General features: G+C 41.2%; 1 protein-coding gene and 1 long non-coding RNA gene across 6 annotated transcripts in view; one reads left to right on the top strand and one right to left on the bottom strand.

The window, feature by feature from the left end:
* The window catches only part of LOC122573587, a 130837-nt gene that overhangs the window by 32599 nt on the left and 79274 nt on the right, over positions 1-18964 (top strand). The gene's annotated exons all lie outside the window — the stretch shown is intronic.
* The window catches only part of LOC122573576 (storkhead-box protein 2), a 111464-nt gene that overhangs the window by 28578 nt on the left and 63922 nt on the right, over positions 1-18964 (bottom strand). For all 5 annotated transcript variants that reach the window (XM_043740130.1, XM_043740126.1, XM_043740127.1 and 2 more), the window contains one exon: positions 11317-11512. In XM_043740130.1, coding sequence (XP_043596065.1) covers positions 11317-11512 — 196 coding nt within the window. The remainder of the gene's footprint in view (positions 1-11316; positions 11513-18964) is intronic.

An 18964-nucleotide genomic window follows, 5' to 3' on the forward strand; every position in this document is an offset into this window, starting at 1 on the left:
CACCATGGTTGGAAGAGCACGATAGATAATTCATTGGAACTGAGTTTTGTCCAACGTCACATGATATTCCACGAGAAGCAAGAGTTTCCCTTTCGCAGATAGAATGCTACGATCTTCCATTTTCTTGTCCGAACCACCGCTCCTCTGCACTGTAATTTCCCAGCCGTTTTCTCCGCGCATCGAAGATCGGATCCGATCGATCTTAGATCCTCAAGATTCTCTCGAATCCGGATTTTCAAGCGTCGTGAATCGAGGTAGATCTCTTGCTCGGCGATTCTCCTATGCGCGTACCTTGACTCGTGGTAACTTTAAATCGCGTCTGAGGGGCGAGTTTCGCGACGTTCGAAGAACGTTGATTGCGATTTATGTCGAATAGGGGATTGTATTTCATGTCGTTTGATCCTGAACTCGGTTGATTAGGTGTCATCTTCGTTCTAGCCGAGCTATATTCGGATCTAGCGATAGAGTAGGCGAACGAATATACCTACGTGTATAGTATCTCCGATGTATTCCAACAGGGAAATAAATATCGCGGCTGACAAACAAATAAGTCGTTGTTCGTACATAGCTCCTTTATGTATAGCGTTGTTTGAAAGAACAGGCCATGAACTATGAGTTTCATGCATTCTCGACACGCTTAAAATATACAAAACTCGTCGTTTGTTCGCGTCGCTTTTTCAAAGTCGCCACCGTGGACAAAAAGGCAAGTGAATAAATCGTATAAAAGATACGTTTGTTTCTGGAACGCGTCGTCCGCTGCGATAAAAGCATTAACCCCTCGTCGAGAATAATCGAATAAAGTTACGGCCGCAACTGGCGTCATCGCTGGCGGACAAACAACGTGTGAAAGAATGCCAGGCTCTGGCAAGCGTGTTTAAAAGGGACGGTGGAAGGGAGTGCTGATTTACATTTGTTATTAATCCAAATTGCGGGGTGAGAAACTCGGCTGGTCCTTAAATTAGATTGTGGCAATAAAAGTTACCCTTCGTTGCGAGCCGTGTAACTTGAACGTGTATAAGCGGCGAGACTCGTTTCGCGAGACGAGTCGCACAGCGCATATAAATCGTCGTCGATGAAAATAAAATTTTATATAAAGAACGCGCCGTTTTTCTATCTTCGCGATGGCTTCGGTTTTCTTGTCGAACCAAAGAAGCCTGACTATTACGTTTAATAAATTACGTGAGTCGTAACGCATCGGCTCGAGCAATTAGATCGAATTAATTTGCTTGATATTATTAGAGCGAGAGAATAGAAAACTCGTTGGTCTGTAACAGGTCCCTGGAATCTCTGTTATTGAAAGCACGCGGCAGTCGTTTAATTAATATCGATACAATTAGGGCGATACAATTAAAGTTCGCATTTTCTCACGTCGTCGAGCTGATCAGTCGCCGAGCGTGGTTTTTACTCGAACACTGACACCTTGACCCAAGCCGATCAATCGCAACGGCGCAAGGTACTTATTAGACTATTAGACGATACTATACGCCTGTGGTGGGCGTGCCCTAAGGAGATCTGGGATTAATTTATTAGCCGACGCAATTATCTGTTGCTCGGTGCAGCCTCCTTGCAACTACAAATTGCACATACCTCTCAGCGTCTCGCATCAATGGTAAAATCGATGTTGATTTAAGGCAGGTGAATTCGTTACGCTGCAAAGACGAAATGTCTTGCTACCGGTCTTGAATGATCATTTAATTGCGAGTTTATTACGCGGAACTATGCTAGGCTCGTCCTCAACTTCTGATCTCTCCATCGGGCGAGCGGTTGCTACGCTTATTGTTGTTGATGCAACGAAGATTGCACGGAAACCGCGGTAAAGTAAATTCAAGTTTCACCGTGGTAAATGATACGAATAACCGTCTTGTGATTATAATTACATACAGACGCGTCCACAGTTGTGGAGCTACTTTTTCAAGTACCGTTGAGAGTCGACAGATTCGAAACGAACACATAGTGCATTAAAGATTTGTACGTGCAAACAGATAAAAAAAAATCCTTTAATACAATATCTTTGCTTTTGATATAATTATGCCTACAAAAAATATGATAGATGTTAAACGAAGAGTAAATGAAATTATTTCACGAAAATGACCGTTCACCCTATTTCTTTGTAACTGTAACCACGTTCCTACCAAACGAAGCTTTTATAGACAGTGTATATAGCGTAAATATATAAGCGGAGACATCGATGCGCGGATAGAGCGCAAGATATGTCAGTAACGTTACAATCCATTATCGTAATGATCGGTAACGGGCATTATCGTAAAGACGATCCACGGAGGAAAGCTGATAGTAAGACGACAGTGGTGTACGCGTTTCCATCCCACCGTCATCAGTTCAATTGTCACTCTTAGGAGATGGTGAGAAAGCAGCTGCCACTCGACAGGAAGTTGTCACTCGAAAACGCCATGGGCCAGCCTGATGGGCCCATAAACATTTACACCGCGGCAAATAGATAGCTACTTGTGACTCTCTGTTATTTTATTCGTGTACCGCCGCTGCCGGCGGAAGAATCAAACAGAGGGGAACCGTGGGACCTGTTTCCACTCTCTATCTAGCTGCGTGGATACGAACGAGTCCGAAGTCTTATGGGTGAGCAACCGTTGCTCGTACTAATGGCAATTTACATGAACGTCCCACGGGGCTGCGCTCGAGAGTGGCAGAACAAATAAATACGCGGCTAGAAACGATTTGATACACGCTGATCGCGAGTGATCCACGGCCTGTAGTACGCATAACTTGTCGGCATTGTGAACGGTTCGTGTTCGAACGCACGTTCATGCAACGTTGACGTATGCGCGTCTAATGCGCTCGAGAATGTGCATCAAACACGGCCACGTTGCACGCAAAACGTTTTCCTACGGTTTATTTATTTGTTCAAGCTGTTTTCGAGATGTAATCGATTAATCGCTCCCCAGGCCTAACACTGGAACGCGATACACTTTCGTATCGGCTTTAAATTTTGAGAACACGTTGCTCGCGTGCAAAGTGTTTAACAGGTTTTATGTACGTTTATTGACGAGGAATTACGCCTTTATAGGATCGTTATGTGATCGTTGCGTGCGTTGGGAGTAAGTTGAGCCTTGCGTTTAGAAATTACATTGGTAGAGAGCGTTAATCTGCTGTTAATTCTTGTGTAGGCAACGAAAATTTTCACAGTTTTTGAGCAATTGGATACTCGAGATATCTGACGCAGCTTATTTTATCATATCTATACATATATTTCAGATATATCAGAAACATATAAATATGTTTGGAGCTTTAATGTGGAATATATAGCGAGGATTTTCTTAGATGATTAATATTAAAATATTTTTGGAAAGTTATGACTTTAGTGTAAAATTTACTAACGAATCGCGAATGGTCATAATAGAGAGAATCAGTTTTCTGGGGCAGTAGAACGATCGTAGCCGATCATAGTTGGGTCGATACGTAATTACATACGCATAAGGGATAAGGGACTGTGATCTCAGCCGACATGTATCTCATATTTCGCGTTAGACGCATCAAGAATTTCGACGAGATGATATTAGGGTTGAGATAAAGCGACTAGTACTTGCTCCATTATTGGATGTGATTTAAAACTGTCGGAAGATATGAAGTATGTAAGAGGAAGTTTGTTTAGAGTGCAATTTAAAAAATGTCTATTTCACGCGTTTATAACAACGAATTGATACGATCTGAGGAGATAGTCTTCAACTTTACTTCTTCGAAGTATTTCCTACTCTACTTCATCCAGGTATTTTATACCTGGAAATTTTCGAAGTATCCTTCTAAGCATTTACGATGGTTAATTTCCCAAGATTTCTGGTTTCTCTATATTTAAAATTCTTTCATCGAAATATAAAGACCTACAGCAATTACCCTCACGAACATTCTCAATTGCGCAAAGCTAAGATGATACACTTGGATTTCCAGAATCGATCAAACGATCGACATCACTCAGACGATTTCCGATCGTATTTTTCTCTCCATTTGCCGGTCCGACGTAATTGTACATTGTATCGACGTGTCTGTTAATTCGAATCGAAAACGAAGCGTGCGTACACAGCGTAACCAACGGCGACGGTTGTTCTTTCCGGCACGACATATGAATTATCTCTGTTCTAACGAGCCCCCTTATCTAGCCGAGGTATTAACTTGTCCGCATTAGCATCTGGAATTCTCATTTGAACGATCCACGTGGCCGGGACCTCGAAACAAGTATCTATCGGCATAATGCATGCGCCGCTGTAGCAAGAAGCGTGTGGCTATCGATATATCTCGGGGAGGAATGCGCCAATTCTGGCGTGTGGTGAAGCGAAGCGAATCGCCTCGGCGATCCTGCGAGTGCGATCTGCGGGATATCGCGGGGAACAACTCATAAACCACTTTCCAAGTCGTGCTCTGCCGCTTATTGTTATTCACGATAACGGAGACCTTCTTTCCAGGTTGTCCAACAAGCGTCGTGTATGCTAATACCCGGCATACCGAGATAAATTTATAGCGAATTAGACGTTTTCCCCAACGTTGGTCTTTCCGGAAGCAGTGGGATACCTGCAGCCAGGTCGCCGGGCGTGAAAGTACAAGTGCGTCTGTCGCGCCGTGTTTCATTGTCGCATACACGTATGAGTGAGATACGCGTGGAATGAAAACTGTGTTGCAACCGTCCATTACAGCCCGCCACGCTTTTCACCCGATAAAAGTGATAATTGATCGTTTCGATATCGAAATAACAACCTTGATCGCGATCGTTTACGCCGCAAGGAAGAAAAAAGGAACGGAAAGACATGCGCAGATAATAGGTTAATCTCGATCGATTCACCGATCTCGGTTCTCATGGTCTTTCCGACTTAACTCGATCAACCTTATCGAGACATTCTTTTGCTTCCTTTCAGTCTTTCTATCTAAAGATAACGACGAATTATTAAAATTACGACTTTCACAAGTCGGCGATCGTTGCGTCGTCCTATACATACGGATACGGATGGCTGTCTGTAACGCTGATACAGCGCATCGGTTACTGAGCCACGATACCCATGTTTGTTTGGTGTCGATAATGGAACACCAGGAATTAGATTCCCAAGAACGCGATAGGTTTCGTTGAGACGGATCTTCGTCGAATTACGTGAATAAAAAACGAGGAACGAAGAAGAAAGAAGAAACCTAGACACCGTAGATTATGTAAAAGTGTTACATAAAAGTAAGCATGTACCAGGCTCGATCAATGTAGATGTCCTAATTGGCGGTCGAAGTAGTTCAACGAAGTGAAACGTCCTCGTAAATCAAGCGGCGATCTTTCCACGCCTTATCAATGAATAATGGCTATTCGCTGGCGACCTTTAATAGCTCGCGTTCCTTCTAATGTGTCGTCGCTTCAAAGTCGGATTATCGGTAGGCCACCTAAACGGCCGATATATCGTTCGTTAGAAAATTATGTACGGAAACGCACCGCTTGTCGGGTACATTTATCCGATACTGCATGGCGGCTTAATCAATTGCCCCGGAATGCAGGCAACCGCGCATGGACTCGTAGAGCCTGATTTATCGACACCCGGTGCTGCCGTGTCCGGCGTATAGATTTCATTTAGGGGCGCGACGAAGTGGCGGAAACAGAGGGAAGGGACGAGGATAGCGTTTCTATAGCTGGCATGACCCAACGACGTCCCTTTCTCTGACTAGAAAATGATAGGAGGGTTGATGCACAGGCTGGCACGTGGGCTACAATTGTCTTGTTCTCGTATGGCTTTAACAGGACAGGTTCGTACAACTTGGTCCTGATCAGGCGACACGGGGATATTTATCGGCCGGTTATCGGTGTGAGTCGCAATGAACAAGTCGGATAATGTTGACGCTCTTATGATTGAATGATCTTTGAATGATCTTTTGCGGAGGCAGCGCAACTTGTAAAGTTACGTGCCAGGGAAGAAGTTAGCCTTGTGCTAGGTTGGCTCGCGTGTCTGGTTGAACGAACCGAATCGATGGCTAACTCGCAGAGAGGTTTCTTCTTTATTTAAGATGCAAATTTCGCGTGAATGCACCATGTACGGAGTTACACAAAAGCGATCCGATCTTAATTTTAAATTCGTGGGAAACGGTTGTAGCAACGACGAAAGAATTGTACGGTATCCCTGTATATTGGGATAATATGTGGTATAATGCAAGGATCGTGCATTTATAATTGCGCATCAAGTACGAATTACGAATTTACTATTCTTTTGTGTTATTCTTGTACTACCTGGTATTCCATGAAATCTGTACGTTTTATGTAAATACTGTATGAAGTAGCTATCTTAACTCTCAATTTATGGAGGAGCTTGTAGGGACACTGAAAGAATTGTATGGTACATAACATAGTAGCATGATGTAAGGATCATTTACTTGTAATTGTTCATGAAGATCTCCATTATGAATTTTAAATTTGTAATATTACTATGCTTGTGCTACCCCTTAATCGATTAAATCTGTAAACTTCGCGTGGTTATCATGTACAGAGTAACATAAAAGCGATGCAATCTTAACTCCTTCCCGTGGAAGTTACGGATATTTCTGCCATGAGCGTATGGCTGTTGTTTGGCCATTCTCAGTTTTTCTGCTTATAAGGAAATCACATAAAACGTAGTTTTATATTATAAAAGATATACGATACAATACTTCATTCGGTTAAAATAAATTCACTTAGATAAAATTTACAAGTTTCATATCATCCTTTGTGCGGATGAAAATATTACGACGGAAAGAAGGTAACTTTTAATGCACGGAAAAGCTTGTAGGATGCGAGGAAGATTGTACTATATGTTTCAAAGTTTCAAATTTTCTATTCGATTCTTATATTACATTCTTACACTATCTAGTACTGAATTAAATCTGGAAATTTCGATGGATAGATATCGCCTTCCATTAGTCGGTTCCCATAGAAAATGCACTGAATCATCCCTTCGGAAGATACGAACGGTACATTCACTTCGTGCAAAGATAGTTCGGCAAGATAAATCTTAACCACGAGCAACGACCAGTGTCCTCATTTCTATAAAACGCAATTTCTATAACGAGCTTAGAAGTCGCAAATTACGGATCTCGTTTTACTATCGCGTCGAGGGAGGAATCTTCGTAGTTAGCATCGGCGCGTAATGCGTATCCTTGATGCGTACGTTTTGAGGTAGCTTCGCGAAATCGATAGGGATCGAGCAGAGAAGGCATGGGACTACAGCCGCTTTTATGGATCTCACTTGCCATTCTCATGACACACAGCCAACGAAACGATGAAAGAAGGGAAATAGAGAGATCGGATAAGCCGTCCGGCGTCCACGAGGTAGACGACAGACCAATTATGTTGCCGGCGTGAAACTCGCTTCACCTCGCGCGTTATGTTCACGCACGAACGTGTGCGTTGCTCGCAACTACGGAGAAATCGGGAATTTATCGGGACATTAACATGATATTTCTCGTCCATTTCAACTTATACGCGAGAAGAGAATGGAGAATGTTGCAACGAGTCGAAGGGAATTGTTGTGTCTTTTACATACAGCCGCATCCTCGAGGCCCCTTCCCTCTCAAATTTCTGACACGAACGACCAGTGCCCTCCAGATACGCGCTTGATCGTCCGGAAGATCGGCTCGGTTGCGCCGTTGGCGACCTTCCAAACGAATTCTCTCAGTTCCCGAGTTAGGAAGAAGAAAAATTTCCAACGAGCTTGGAAGAGTAGACGGCAGAAGAAGGAAGCGTAGCGTCGTAATTTCGTGCAACAACCTCGTAAAAATAAGGTCACACGACGCGGGGATAATATTAAACGAGCTCCTACGCCAGTGAGCGTTGATATGCGCGTGCATTAGCATAAGCCTGGTATGCGAGATAGTCACGCGTAGGCGTGTGTAGATACGAGCGGACGATGTGTAAAAAAGTGGAAAGAGAGTAAAAAGAATGCCGACAGGGTGGGAAGGGAAGCACGGTGGTTCGAAGAAGAGAAAGAGAGAAAAGAAGCTAAGGAACGCAAAGACGATGGTAAAGAGGGAAAAAAATGACGAGGAACGAAATCACATAGGTGTCAGCGCGTGCTAGTCGCCGAGATACGCGCGCCTGCGACGTAAATAGGAATGTTGAATTTGGAGCAGAACGTATGCAAACGAGGCGATAGGAAAGAGGAAAGAAACGTTAGACGACGAAGAAAATGACCGGTGCACGGTGTATGAACGACACCCTGTAGTTTAGAAGTGGAAACATAGGATCATCGGTATGTCACAATCGTTAAACTGGAATATGAACGAACGATTTTCTGTCGCTCGTGTTTGGAACGATCGTTGTTAATAAATGAAAGACTGCTGTTGCTGTTTGCACGCTCGTGCAAACGCGTCGCGTGTCTCTGGTTGTAAGGGCAAACTCATCTAAACGCTACGCGGGTAAACTGGTATCGATAAAGCGAGAACCGTAGCCGCGTAAAGATAAGGTACTCGAGATAAGGCAACTTCGCGATTTAAGCACTCCTGCTGCCGTTGGCACGGATCTTCTCGGCGAGAAAGGCGAAGAACTTTACGCCACGATTCATTTACATTACCATCGGTGCCTCTTTAATGATCGACGATAAAGCCGCCTTGCTCAACAGTCCCCTTTTTTCAGATTACTTTTTTCGATAAACTCGTCGAAAACCATTCGAAGATTCGCGGCTATTCTTGCTTGCGTAATACTCTTAGAGAGTCGAGATTTCACGGTGTTAAGTTTTCACTGATTTTACAAAGACGCTCCGAGCATAGTAGAAGATATTTATATGGGAGATCAAGGTAGATTTCGTGTCGATACTCGTTGAAGGGTAGCATTTTATTACATGGCAGGGTTGATTTTGAGCTGCGACACGTGATCAATTTCGGTTTTAGCACGAGTATAACCGAACGATCTACATTACGCCGTTGTCCGGGCACTTACAGAAAAGCGAAGTAGAACCTGTTAATTCATTTGGAAATCATCGAACTTCGTTTGAAACTTTAGATTGTGAAGATCACGTATGCTCAGCATCAACAATTATGTATGTAATAAACGTTAAATGTTTCTTTCGTTTATACTCATTCTATTTCACGATTACTGTTTCAGTTAATTTTGATATTTATATAATTCTTTTCTGATATACTGCTATGTTTTATATGGCGTTACTTGATCATTTCCTACAATACAAACGATTTCATAAAGCAGATTTAAATTTTGGACCATTTGAGTTGTCTCAAAATTCTTTCAACTAAATTTATAGAAAACACTGTACAGTTATGTCTACGTATAATTATCAATTCGCAATTATTTTCTAAAACTGCTGCAAACAGCTTCCATAATTTTCCATCGTATGTTAATTGTTTCTCTAGCTATCTAGATCAATTACCACGTTCAATACAAAATTAACAACATTTGTTAATAACCCCATTAAGGGTGTATCTCGCGTTAAAGCTCCGGGTCGTTGGTATTCGTAAATATTCGTCGCGGGAACGCGGTAACGAACGAGGCCGTGAACAATGTAAGTTTTCTAAATCCGTTTGTAGAAAAAAGTAACCGCGAGAACAAGGTATCATTAATTATATGACTGTGTCCGGGCATGTTGGAATGCATATACATTAGCATAAAACCGATACGCGAGATAGCCGAGTGTAGGTGTATCCAAGTGTCTAAGGCATATGAGAGCCGGCCTGCGGGAAAGGAAGAAGGAAAAAATAAGGAAAATGAAGAAGGAGATACCGAGGCAATAGAAAAGAGACACGCGAAAAAGGAGGGGAAGGAAGAAGAAAAGCGAGCATATAAGGAAAGCGGCTCCTAGATACCACGGATGCTCTATAATCCAAGCAGATAAACGACGTAGAACGTAGCAGGCTATCGTTTGCTTTTTACAAGGAGACACCGCCGGAGCAGCGAGTCGCATAGGCGCATGTATCCTGCTGTGTGTTTGAACGCGTTTATCAGCCGGCGCGGCGGCTGACAAAATCCTCCTGATAAAGCGGAAATTTTAGCCAACCGTGGTGTTGGATAATGCGAGGAATCGGCTGACATCGTGACTCGTTGCGTTAGCGTTACGATTGGCTCTCGAGTTTTATGGTGAAATGCCAAAAGTGTATTTTACGGATGTTTCGATAACTGTCTGCTACACGTTATGCAACTGCCGCATTATGTAATCAAGTTCCAGGTCGAAGTTTTTCGAGTGGAAATTTCGTGTCGTGGTATTTCTACGTGATGATGGACGCGTGAATTCTTTCGATTACGTTGCTGCAGTAAAATGTTTCTACGAGTTTATACGTTCGTTGGGCGCTTTGTTTAGAATATGCAGCAACGACGACAAGCATTGTTGCTTCAACGAGGACACGGCATAAGGGAGCAATGTCTCGTTTGTATCGGAATTATTCCGATCGTAGCTGTGGAGATAGCTACGACGGGACCAGTAAAATGTGATCGACTCGAAAATCCAACAAACCATGCAGGTGATCCAGCTACCTCTGCAACCGAACGTTGTAGTCACGGCGTTATTAATTGCGCTGTTACGCCAATGTACCTTGGAACTTACACGCATTAGCATACGTTTGGTATGCGAGGTAGTGGTGCGTAGGTGTATATAGATAGAGGAACACGATGCGCAAAAATGGCAATAGTGGTGGCGTGGAATGAAAAAAGAAGATTGAGGGCACGTCGATGAATAACGTGCTGGTGAAAAAGGTACACGAGAAGAAAAAAACAGAAAAACATCGCATGCTATCGTCGATATCGTTCGCGTTCCTATTTGCCGCTGCTGGAAATGAATTTCGTAGAGGCATTTAGAGACACACGGAACGACAACAGCGAACGATACTTAGGTAGCACATGGTAGCGCGTAAGAGCATGGAATACGCCGCTTGACTTCCTTGGAACTCGAATACTTGCACAAAGGAACGCGGTAAAGCGGTGCCGATAATGCAAGAACCATAGTTGCGTAAAGATAAAGCCGGTGAGATACGTTGCTCTCCTCGATTTAAACGTATACTAGCGCGATGCACAACCAAACGTTAACGCCACATCCAATTTGCATTATCATCCGCTTCCGCTAACGACACGAGATACAACCGCGTGGCAAAGCAGTTCTGTTTATTTGCAACGGTGTACGCGCGTCCATTCCAGCTATGGGCATCGGACGTTCTCTCGATCAGCGATATAATCGACGCATGTCGCTGATGCGTCCGATTCAAGTTTCATTAGCATTCGAAATAAATCGTTCTGTAATTAATCGGTACGATTAGAACAGGTCTCGGTCGTTGTACGTAACAACTTGGTTTGAAATGGACGAAGGAGTACGTAAAAGTTGAGGGTAATCGTGGTTAGAAGCTTGAGAAAGTACTTACCAAGGCAAGTTATCGCGTGATCGGCCGGCGGTCGTAGGACATTCCGAGCCCAGGCTGCCCTCAAGACCTCGAGGGCACAGGGTGGTCCACCGACCATCAGCACCCCAGGTGACACGTGACCCTTGTACCTGAGTTGTCGGGTTGCGTCCACCAAGGCTGCGTTCCACCAGCATTTGGAGTTCGCCTCCAAAAAGCTCTGAAACAATTTGAATCACAATCACATGTGTATTTCATTTCTTTAGCCGTGTTCAGAAAAATAATTCTAATATAAAAATAATATAAAAATAAATCTACAATCTATAATATAAAATAAAAATAAAATAAATCTATCGGCAATCTGATAATCATAATTCTCTTTGACGTTGCGTAACAGATGGTGCGCAAATGTAAATTTCGCCAAATTGTCGACTACAGTGCCATAAAGGTGAATTCTCCATTACCGAGATGGTAGTCGTACGAAAGATAGAATCTTAGGATTCATCCTGTAAAATACGATCGGGCAGTTAAGTGTTTAGTGCCACGGGGCTGGCTGGCGTTCACCCTTCTCACAAACTCCGAAACTGTGCCACCCTCGTAGTTTTCCCCGGTTCCCCATGTAGTTACGGTCCGTATATATAGGCGTAAGCCATGATGGGGGTTGAATAAGCCAGACAGTACGTACTCATAAACGAATGGCCCCGCAGGATTTTCATCGACGATTGCCCTTTTCCTTCTTTTCCTTCTCTGTCTCGCTACGTGATCAATGAACTTTGTCCTCCCTCTGTGCTTCACGATAAACCATGAAATTAGAGAGAAGTGGACGAATCGATTGGTCGATTCACGAGTTACTATGATTCATTGCGGCCTTTGTGCGGATGGAATACAACGCATTATGCTTTTGTTCATTTCATGATGTTCGTCTCTCTATTCGAGATGGAAGGAGGAGTCACACGTGATCCGTAAATCATGCAGCTTTTATGTTGCTCTTGTCGTCAAGATGTTCCAAAGGATGATAGTTAGATGTTTGGAACGAAAGTTTTCTACGACTACGACTTTTCTTAAATAATGATAATAGATAGTAATAGTAAGTGCAAGTAAATAAATGATAAATCGGTAATTAGTCACGTTGAATGAGCATAATGTTGCACGCGTTTATGTTTATATAATGAGTTAGAAAGTTAAGTCTTTTCTTATGCAATGTATTATGCCGAGATTAGAAAGACTCGTTTAGAGGTAAGAGAGGATCGTTGTTAAAAGATTCGTTTCTTTCTTCAGAAAGGTTGAGATAAGGAAACATAGCTGTTTTCGTTTCGTGACCACGGTTATTGCTCTGTTCACGACTTAATATATCGCAAGAATACGTTTCTCGTGGTTATCGCAAATTGCGATATTTTTCTCGTCGCTTATCCATTGCTACTTCCTCTCTCTACTTACTTTCTTCGGCATTAATCACGCGCTTCTTTTGATTTTAGTGTACTTTCTCGCGTTGTAACCTTGCTCAAATTCTATTTGCAACTAGTTTAATTGCAGGACTGTCATACCGTGCATGAAGCTATAATTCGAATTTTTAATTTTTATTATGTTTGAGAAATTTATAACTACGGGAAGTCGTAGAAACTAAAGACAGCTTGCTTGAGTATGAAATATATTTATTGTGCAAACACATATCCTTGATTAACTTCGCAGTACAATGCACATGCCTTAAAATGATGTTTGAATATGTCAATAAATCTTCAAACTTGATTTTCTTGAAGACGAGGTTTCAAACGAAAAGACTTTATTGTCAATATTCGACTTATTTTCATTTATAGGATAATTTATAACTAATAACTCCTATCGATCGCCAATTCTGTCAAGTCAGAAACTGGCTGAGTTTTATTATAAGTACGTATTTAATATTCGATTTTCTCCAAAAAGGAAGGATTATATGAAAAAGTGTTATCCTATATATTCAACTTACCTTACGCGATCGTCGATTTAAATCTGGTCTTTCGGTTTCTTGTTCTTTAAAGCCAGTCATTTTTAATTATACTTTTCACTATATCCGATGCCAACGATCTCACTACCAATTTAGTGCCGTGCAATTTTTTTGTATTCCCGTTTTCGTTTTGCGCATTCAACGCAGCTTCTATGTTGGAGGACCTTCGATAGGGTCTGACTCGCTGCACCTGACAGGACATTTTTCACTTGGAGCCCCGATTGAAAGCGTTCAACGAGCTTCTCCCCGAAACGTCGCGAATAATCCGACCGTGTATCGACCGTAATGGCACTTGTGCTCTCGGAGCGTGACTTTTCGCTAACGATATCCAATTCGGACTAAAAACCATTCTCCGTGCGTCGAAAATAAGATATTTCTGAATGAAATGGCTGATACTTTCAAAAATTAAGCTATCGTAGAATTCTAATAATCCAGTGTGCTCGATACTTTGGTAATGTTGAGTTATAAAATTGGCTGAATTATTGAACTATATCTGCGATACCGTAAAGACGTTTAATAATCTAATTATATTATTATACTATACTATATTTATTATACTATATTATACTATATTATATATTATATATTGTAGTATCGTGGACGAAAGGCCTAAGAGATATCGGGCGAATTATAAACAAGCGGTTGCGGAACATGTGCGTGGTGGGGCTAAGACAAAAGACGTGAGGCTAAGACAAAAGACAAGGGGTTGCTAAGGGACAAAGACAAATTAACAGTCAGTGTTACTTGAGAAACCAGATAATACGAATCGAGAAGTCAGGGAGTGCGAGTCGCGTTGTAGAGATAGTGTTGCTACCGTTGTCGATAGTGTTGCTAGTGTGGTTCGCGTGAGAGAGAGCGTTGGATCCGTGGTGACGAGAGTTACAAATTATCTAGTTGTCTTAATTATAATACGTTATTGCGATTAGTTCACGTTAAACAATCATCGTTTCCTGTTTAACCAACATCTGTTTAATCCATTTATTGTAAATAAACTAATTGTAGTAAAGATCCTACAATGTTATATTATATATTATATTATTAGATTATCAAATATAAAAGATATAAATACGTATTTTAACTTTCTTAATTTATGTCCATTGTTTGAATATTATCGACGATATATGATGGTATACGATTATGGTCGTTACTATCGAAATTCTAGCTTATAACGAAGACATTTTGTACAATTAATTTCTTTAATTTTCATTAGAATTTCAAACAGAAAAAATCCATCTTGTATGAAGACTTAATTAATTAAAAACTTCTTCTGCATTTGCATTATTAAAATGGAAATTGGAATAAATAATTCGGTGGATGTCAAGCTCTAGAAACTTTCAGCAAGATATCGGTGCTCGAATTGCGGAAACGAAAGATATTCTTGCGAGCGAGTCTCAAAACGCAACGAGAATACTTTTCAAGTATACACACGTAAACAGGAAAGTAGTTATCCTTTATAACATCCCTTAAAGCATACTCGAGTTCCTTAGTACTCTGATCGTCCCAATTCGAAATGCGCAGTACGATCCCCGCGATGGGAATTTCGCATTGCTCGACTGCACAGCCACAAAACGAGAGAGTTTCGTGCTGTTCTCGATTCGATTTACTACATATAATTCGTCGCAGCAGGAAGGTTCCGTCGTTCGGAAGTAAAGATTGGCCAATAACAGCTCCGTTCGATTTCCGATCGGTGAAAATAGTTACGCATTATCTGTGAATTCTTTTGGATGATTTTCCGCTAGTATAAGACGAGATAATGGTCCATTTAAGGAATAATTGTAATAACAGCAAACTATGAGGTGATGTTTATTGCAAGTCATTGTTTACAAGTTTAAATAGTTAAAGTTACGATTGAGTAAAGAAATAATCATTTGGATATTAATCATTTAACAGTAAGATTACCAACGACCGAAGTATAAAACTTGTCGTAAAAAGAATTAAATTGAAAGGTATATGGACATAATGGCAATACAAGCCGCGTGAGAGAATCGTAGGTAGTAACATTTCAGCTTTTATTAAGACGTTACTTAACGCGGTGATTTAACAGATTTATTCGTGTCAAGGCGCCCTCAAGGATGTCGACGGATCTCGCAATTCTTCGATGCAATTTTGACCAATCTCGGGGAATTGCTATCGTTTGATCGCTTTTGTGTTTCGGCAGGTGAAACTCCCTCGATTACGTCAAACTTTCTTTTGTCGACGGTCGTTGATTCGTATCTCACGCGGACGCATAACGTCGACCACATCGATTTCACGAGATCGTTTCTTCCACGAAATCTTTTTCTCGAAACGAGACCTCTTCCTACGGCTTGCAACTTCAGTCTTCTTGGTCCATTGCGTACAAGAAAGAAAGCGGTTTCTCAGTTTTAAGTTTGTTATTTTCATTCTTCAATATTCCAACAGATACAAACATACGCGAATTTCATTATCACCATCATTGGGAATGTTTCGCATTAATTTGGGTGCTACAAAATTCGTTACAAAATTCTTTAATATCACGGGAATAGCCAAATTCCTTCCAATAAAAGTTTAAATAAAAAATATTACCATAAAGCAAGTACCAAGGCACTTTGAAATCGCTTTTAACAATTAATTGGTGCAATATAATTACAAGATTCTTCCGACAAATCGTTCTATGCGCACAGAATGCGGAAAGGAATTTTCAAGGGCAGTATTTGCGTCGCATAAATTCACCGCGATGGAAAAACGTGCGTCTGGGAACGATGCATGAAGAAAGCGGTCGAAGACCGTGTAAACAGTACATAAACTTGATCGTTCTTCTTCTTGAGCGACCATTACTTACGATAACACCAGGAAGAATGAAAAGAGCTATGAAAGGGAACCGCGGTATGCTTGAAAATACTGCTAACCATTGTATAATGTGATACCTATACCATGAAAGAAATATCAACGAAATACATTGTTGGGAAAGTTAAAGGTACGAAAATGTAGAGAGTGTTGATATATAATGTGCAAAATATGTAAAATACTCAAAATAGATTCGCTATAATATTTCGTAGATAAAACAAATTTCTACTCAGATACCAGTTCTTTCATAATGCTTACAAAAATGTGCATTTAACTACATAAATACCCGCAGTCTCGTAATTATGATTAAAGGTGATTTTTTGTGTGTATTTTTTAATTTTAATAACTTTAATAATTCTGATTTTATATGAAGTTCTCTGTATGTAATATGAGTTTGACGGAATGTGATTTTTCTAACATGACATTTTTTTAAACACTGACTGACACGTTATATGAGAATTATCTGTGCACAGTGCATAGAGAAGAGAGAAAGAAATAAAGGGATAAGCGGGAGAGAGGAGGAACTGAGAGAACTCTTGTAATAGCGTTGCTAATCGGCTCGCTGTTCCTGGTGCACGTTACGTTTATATTGCTATTTCTTTGCCGACAATGAACTTGCGGCAATTCACTCTACAGGGTATACGGTCGTTGGCTGCCCACTAATTATTATGCAATATGCTAGCCATGCTCTCGCGAGCATGCTTATCCTTTTAGAGGCTCGGCTACGCGAGGCCGAATAAGAACTCGCGACGAGTCGAAGAAACAAATGTTTCGAGGAAGTCGACCTCGGATTAAACGATCGAAACTACCGAAACCTACAACCAATAGATTGTTAGTAGAATGACGGAGAGCTTCAAAGAAGATAGATGATAGAAGGTCAAAAGGATGAATAGGAGAAAATGGAAAATTAACAACGGTTCGTGTGATTTCGGTAATCGAGGGTAATGGTGATGGACGGCAGAGCTGGAAGAAAGTAGGTTTATCCCTATTACGATCATCGAATTTTATGGTCGAGTTTGTGTTCCACTTTTACCCTTTTTCAGTGGTGTAACACAAACATCAGATTGAAACTAGAATGCACTCAAAGTTACATCGAAATTTACCAAGTCTTTCAACGATGGAAAGATACGATTAAGTTGAAAAATAAGCGAAATCAAGAACATACAGTGTTTTAAACAGATCTAACTATGTAAGAAAAGTAAAAATGTACACTTCATTCATGGTACGTTTGAAATTATGCAAAGTCATTGGAAACCGAGATTTACATTTAAATATTGATGAAAAATCAATTTACATAAAATTTCATAAAGGTAGTGCGTTGGAAACATTTTTTCCCCGTTTGATTCGATCAAGGAGAGCCTGTCTTTCCATTGAAATATGGAAAGTCGATATCGACGGAAGATCGAAGCATTTTGTCGGCTCGCAATCGCTTGATAGGCCTTCGGATCTGGTTGCCGTCGAATTTTAATCAGTAGCCCCACAGTGCCTGTGTGGGCACGCGGCCCGCGAACATAAATCACGATAACATAATTTATATGCTAATACCGCGAGTGCAGCGTGCGCGTTTGCGCGGACGCAATGCAGAGCGAAGGGTTTAACTGGGTATAACTACGTATCCGGCTACTACATAGGCGTCGACTTTCGTCGACTGTGTTGTCCATTTATCGACAAACTCTGACAAACGCTTAACTTAAATCTTCATATCTATTATTTCTATCGTTTAATCATATTTAATCATTCCCTTTTCATAAATAGATATTAATCACTCTAAACGTGTATTAAATTCTCCATCTGTAAATAATAAATGTCCGAGGTGTATTTCTTTTTAATTGAACAAATCTATTCATGTTGATTTATTTCGTAGATATTTAAGATTAACCCAAATTAACTTTGAAACGTTACACGTACAGCGCCGTTTATAATTTTTCGAACATTTTATACTTCACTTGACTTGTACTATGAGAATCAAGTAAGAGTTCCTTGCTGTTTTTAACACATAGGTTTACAGCAAGGAACACTATTTTGCTTATATCATCGGTTAGAAATTGTACACGGTTTAATCTGAACTTATTGAAAAAGTATCAGGCGAAAATATTAATACGATGCTGGTAGCGAGTATGTTAATTTCTCACGTGGATTTACGATATAATAGCGCATCATCGGGAAATATTTCTTGATGGACGCCAATGGTGAGCCAGGGTTGCCGGCAATGTCGTCGTTCTATGTCATCGTAAACTTGAAACTGGGGCTGGGGGGCCAGATGCCAGGGAACGGGAAGGGAGCACGCCGCGAGGCGGACGAAGGGAAAACAGGGGATAGGTCTCGTTCATTTTTTTGCAATTAAATTGGCAAACAAATAAAGGAAGACGCGCCTGCGAGGTGAATGGGCATCCTGCGGATAAACGAGTTCTCGCGCTGCGGATAAAAGTCTCCGCGTCTGTTCACGGTGCACGGCTGCACGACATGCTGATTTACGAAGTCAACGACATAGGCGACGATCGAGACGACGAAGTAAGCCAAGGATCGTTTTGATATCATATTTGGAAAAACGTCCAATCGTACCCTTGTATTATCGAAATAAACAACTTCGTAGAATTTTTTTCTGTATGACTGTTATGGAATAGTCACGTTTCAACTTTTGAATAAATCGTCCGATGGAGTGATGCATTGCGCCGGCACGGGCGTGTAATCTTAATCATCGAGCAAACCTAGACGTATCATAGTCAATGTGGTACTTGAACGTTGTTCAAGGGTGTATCGAGAATGGTTCTTTTTTCTTAATTAATATCTTTGAGGCAATGGTAGCTGCATAAGCGCCTTCTCTCCCATCTATCATTTCTTCATTTTCGTTTCTTGCCCTTGGTTCTGTTGATCGTTTATCGTTGT

Source organism: Bombus pyrosoma, linkage group LG12 (genome assembly GCF_014825855.1).
Source record: "Bombus pyrosoma isolate SC7728 linkage group LG12, ASM1482585v1, whole genome shotgun sequence".
NCBI classification, from domain to species: domain Eukaryota; kingdom Metazoa; phylum Arthropoda; class Insecta; order Hymenoptera; family Apidae; genus Bombus; species Bombus pyrosoma.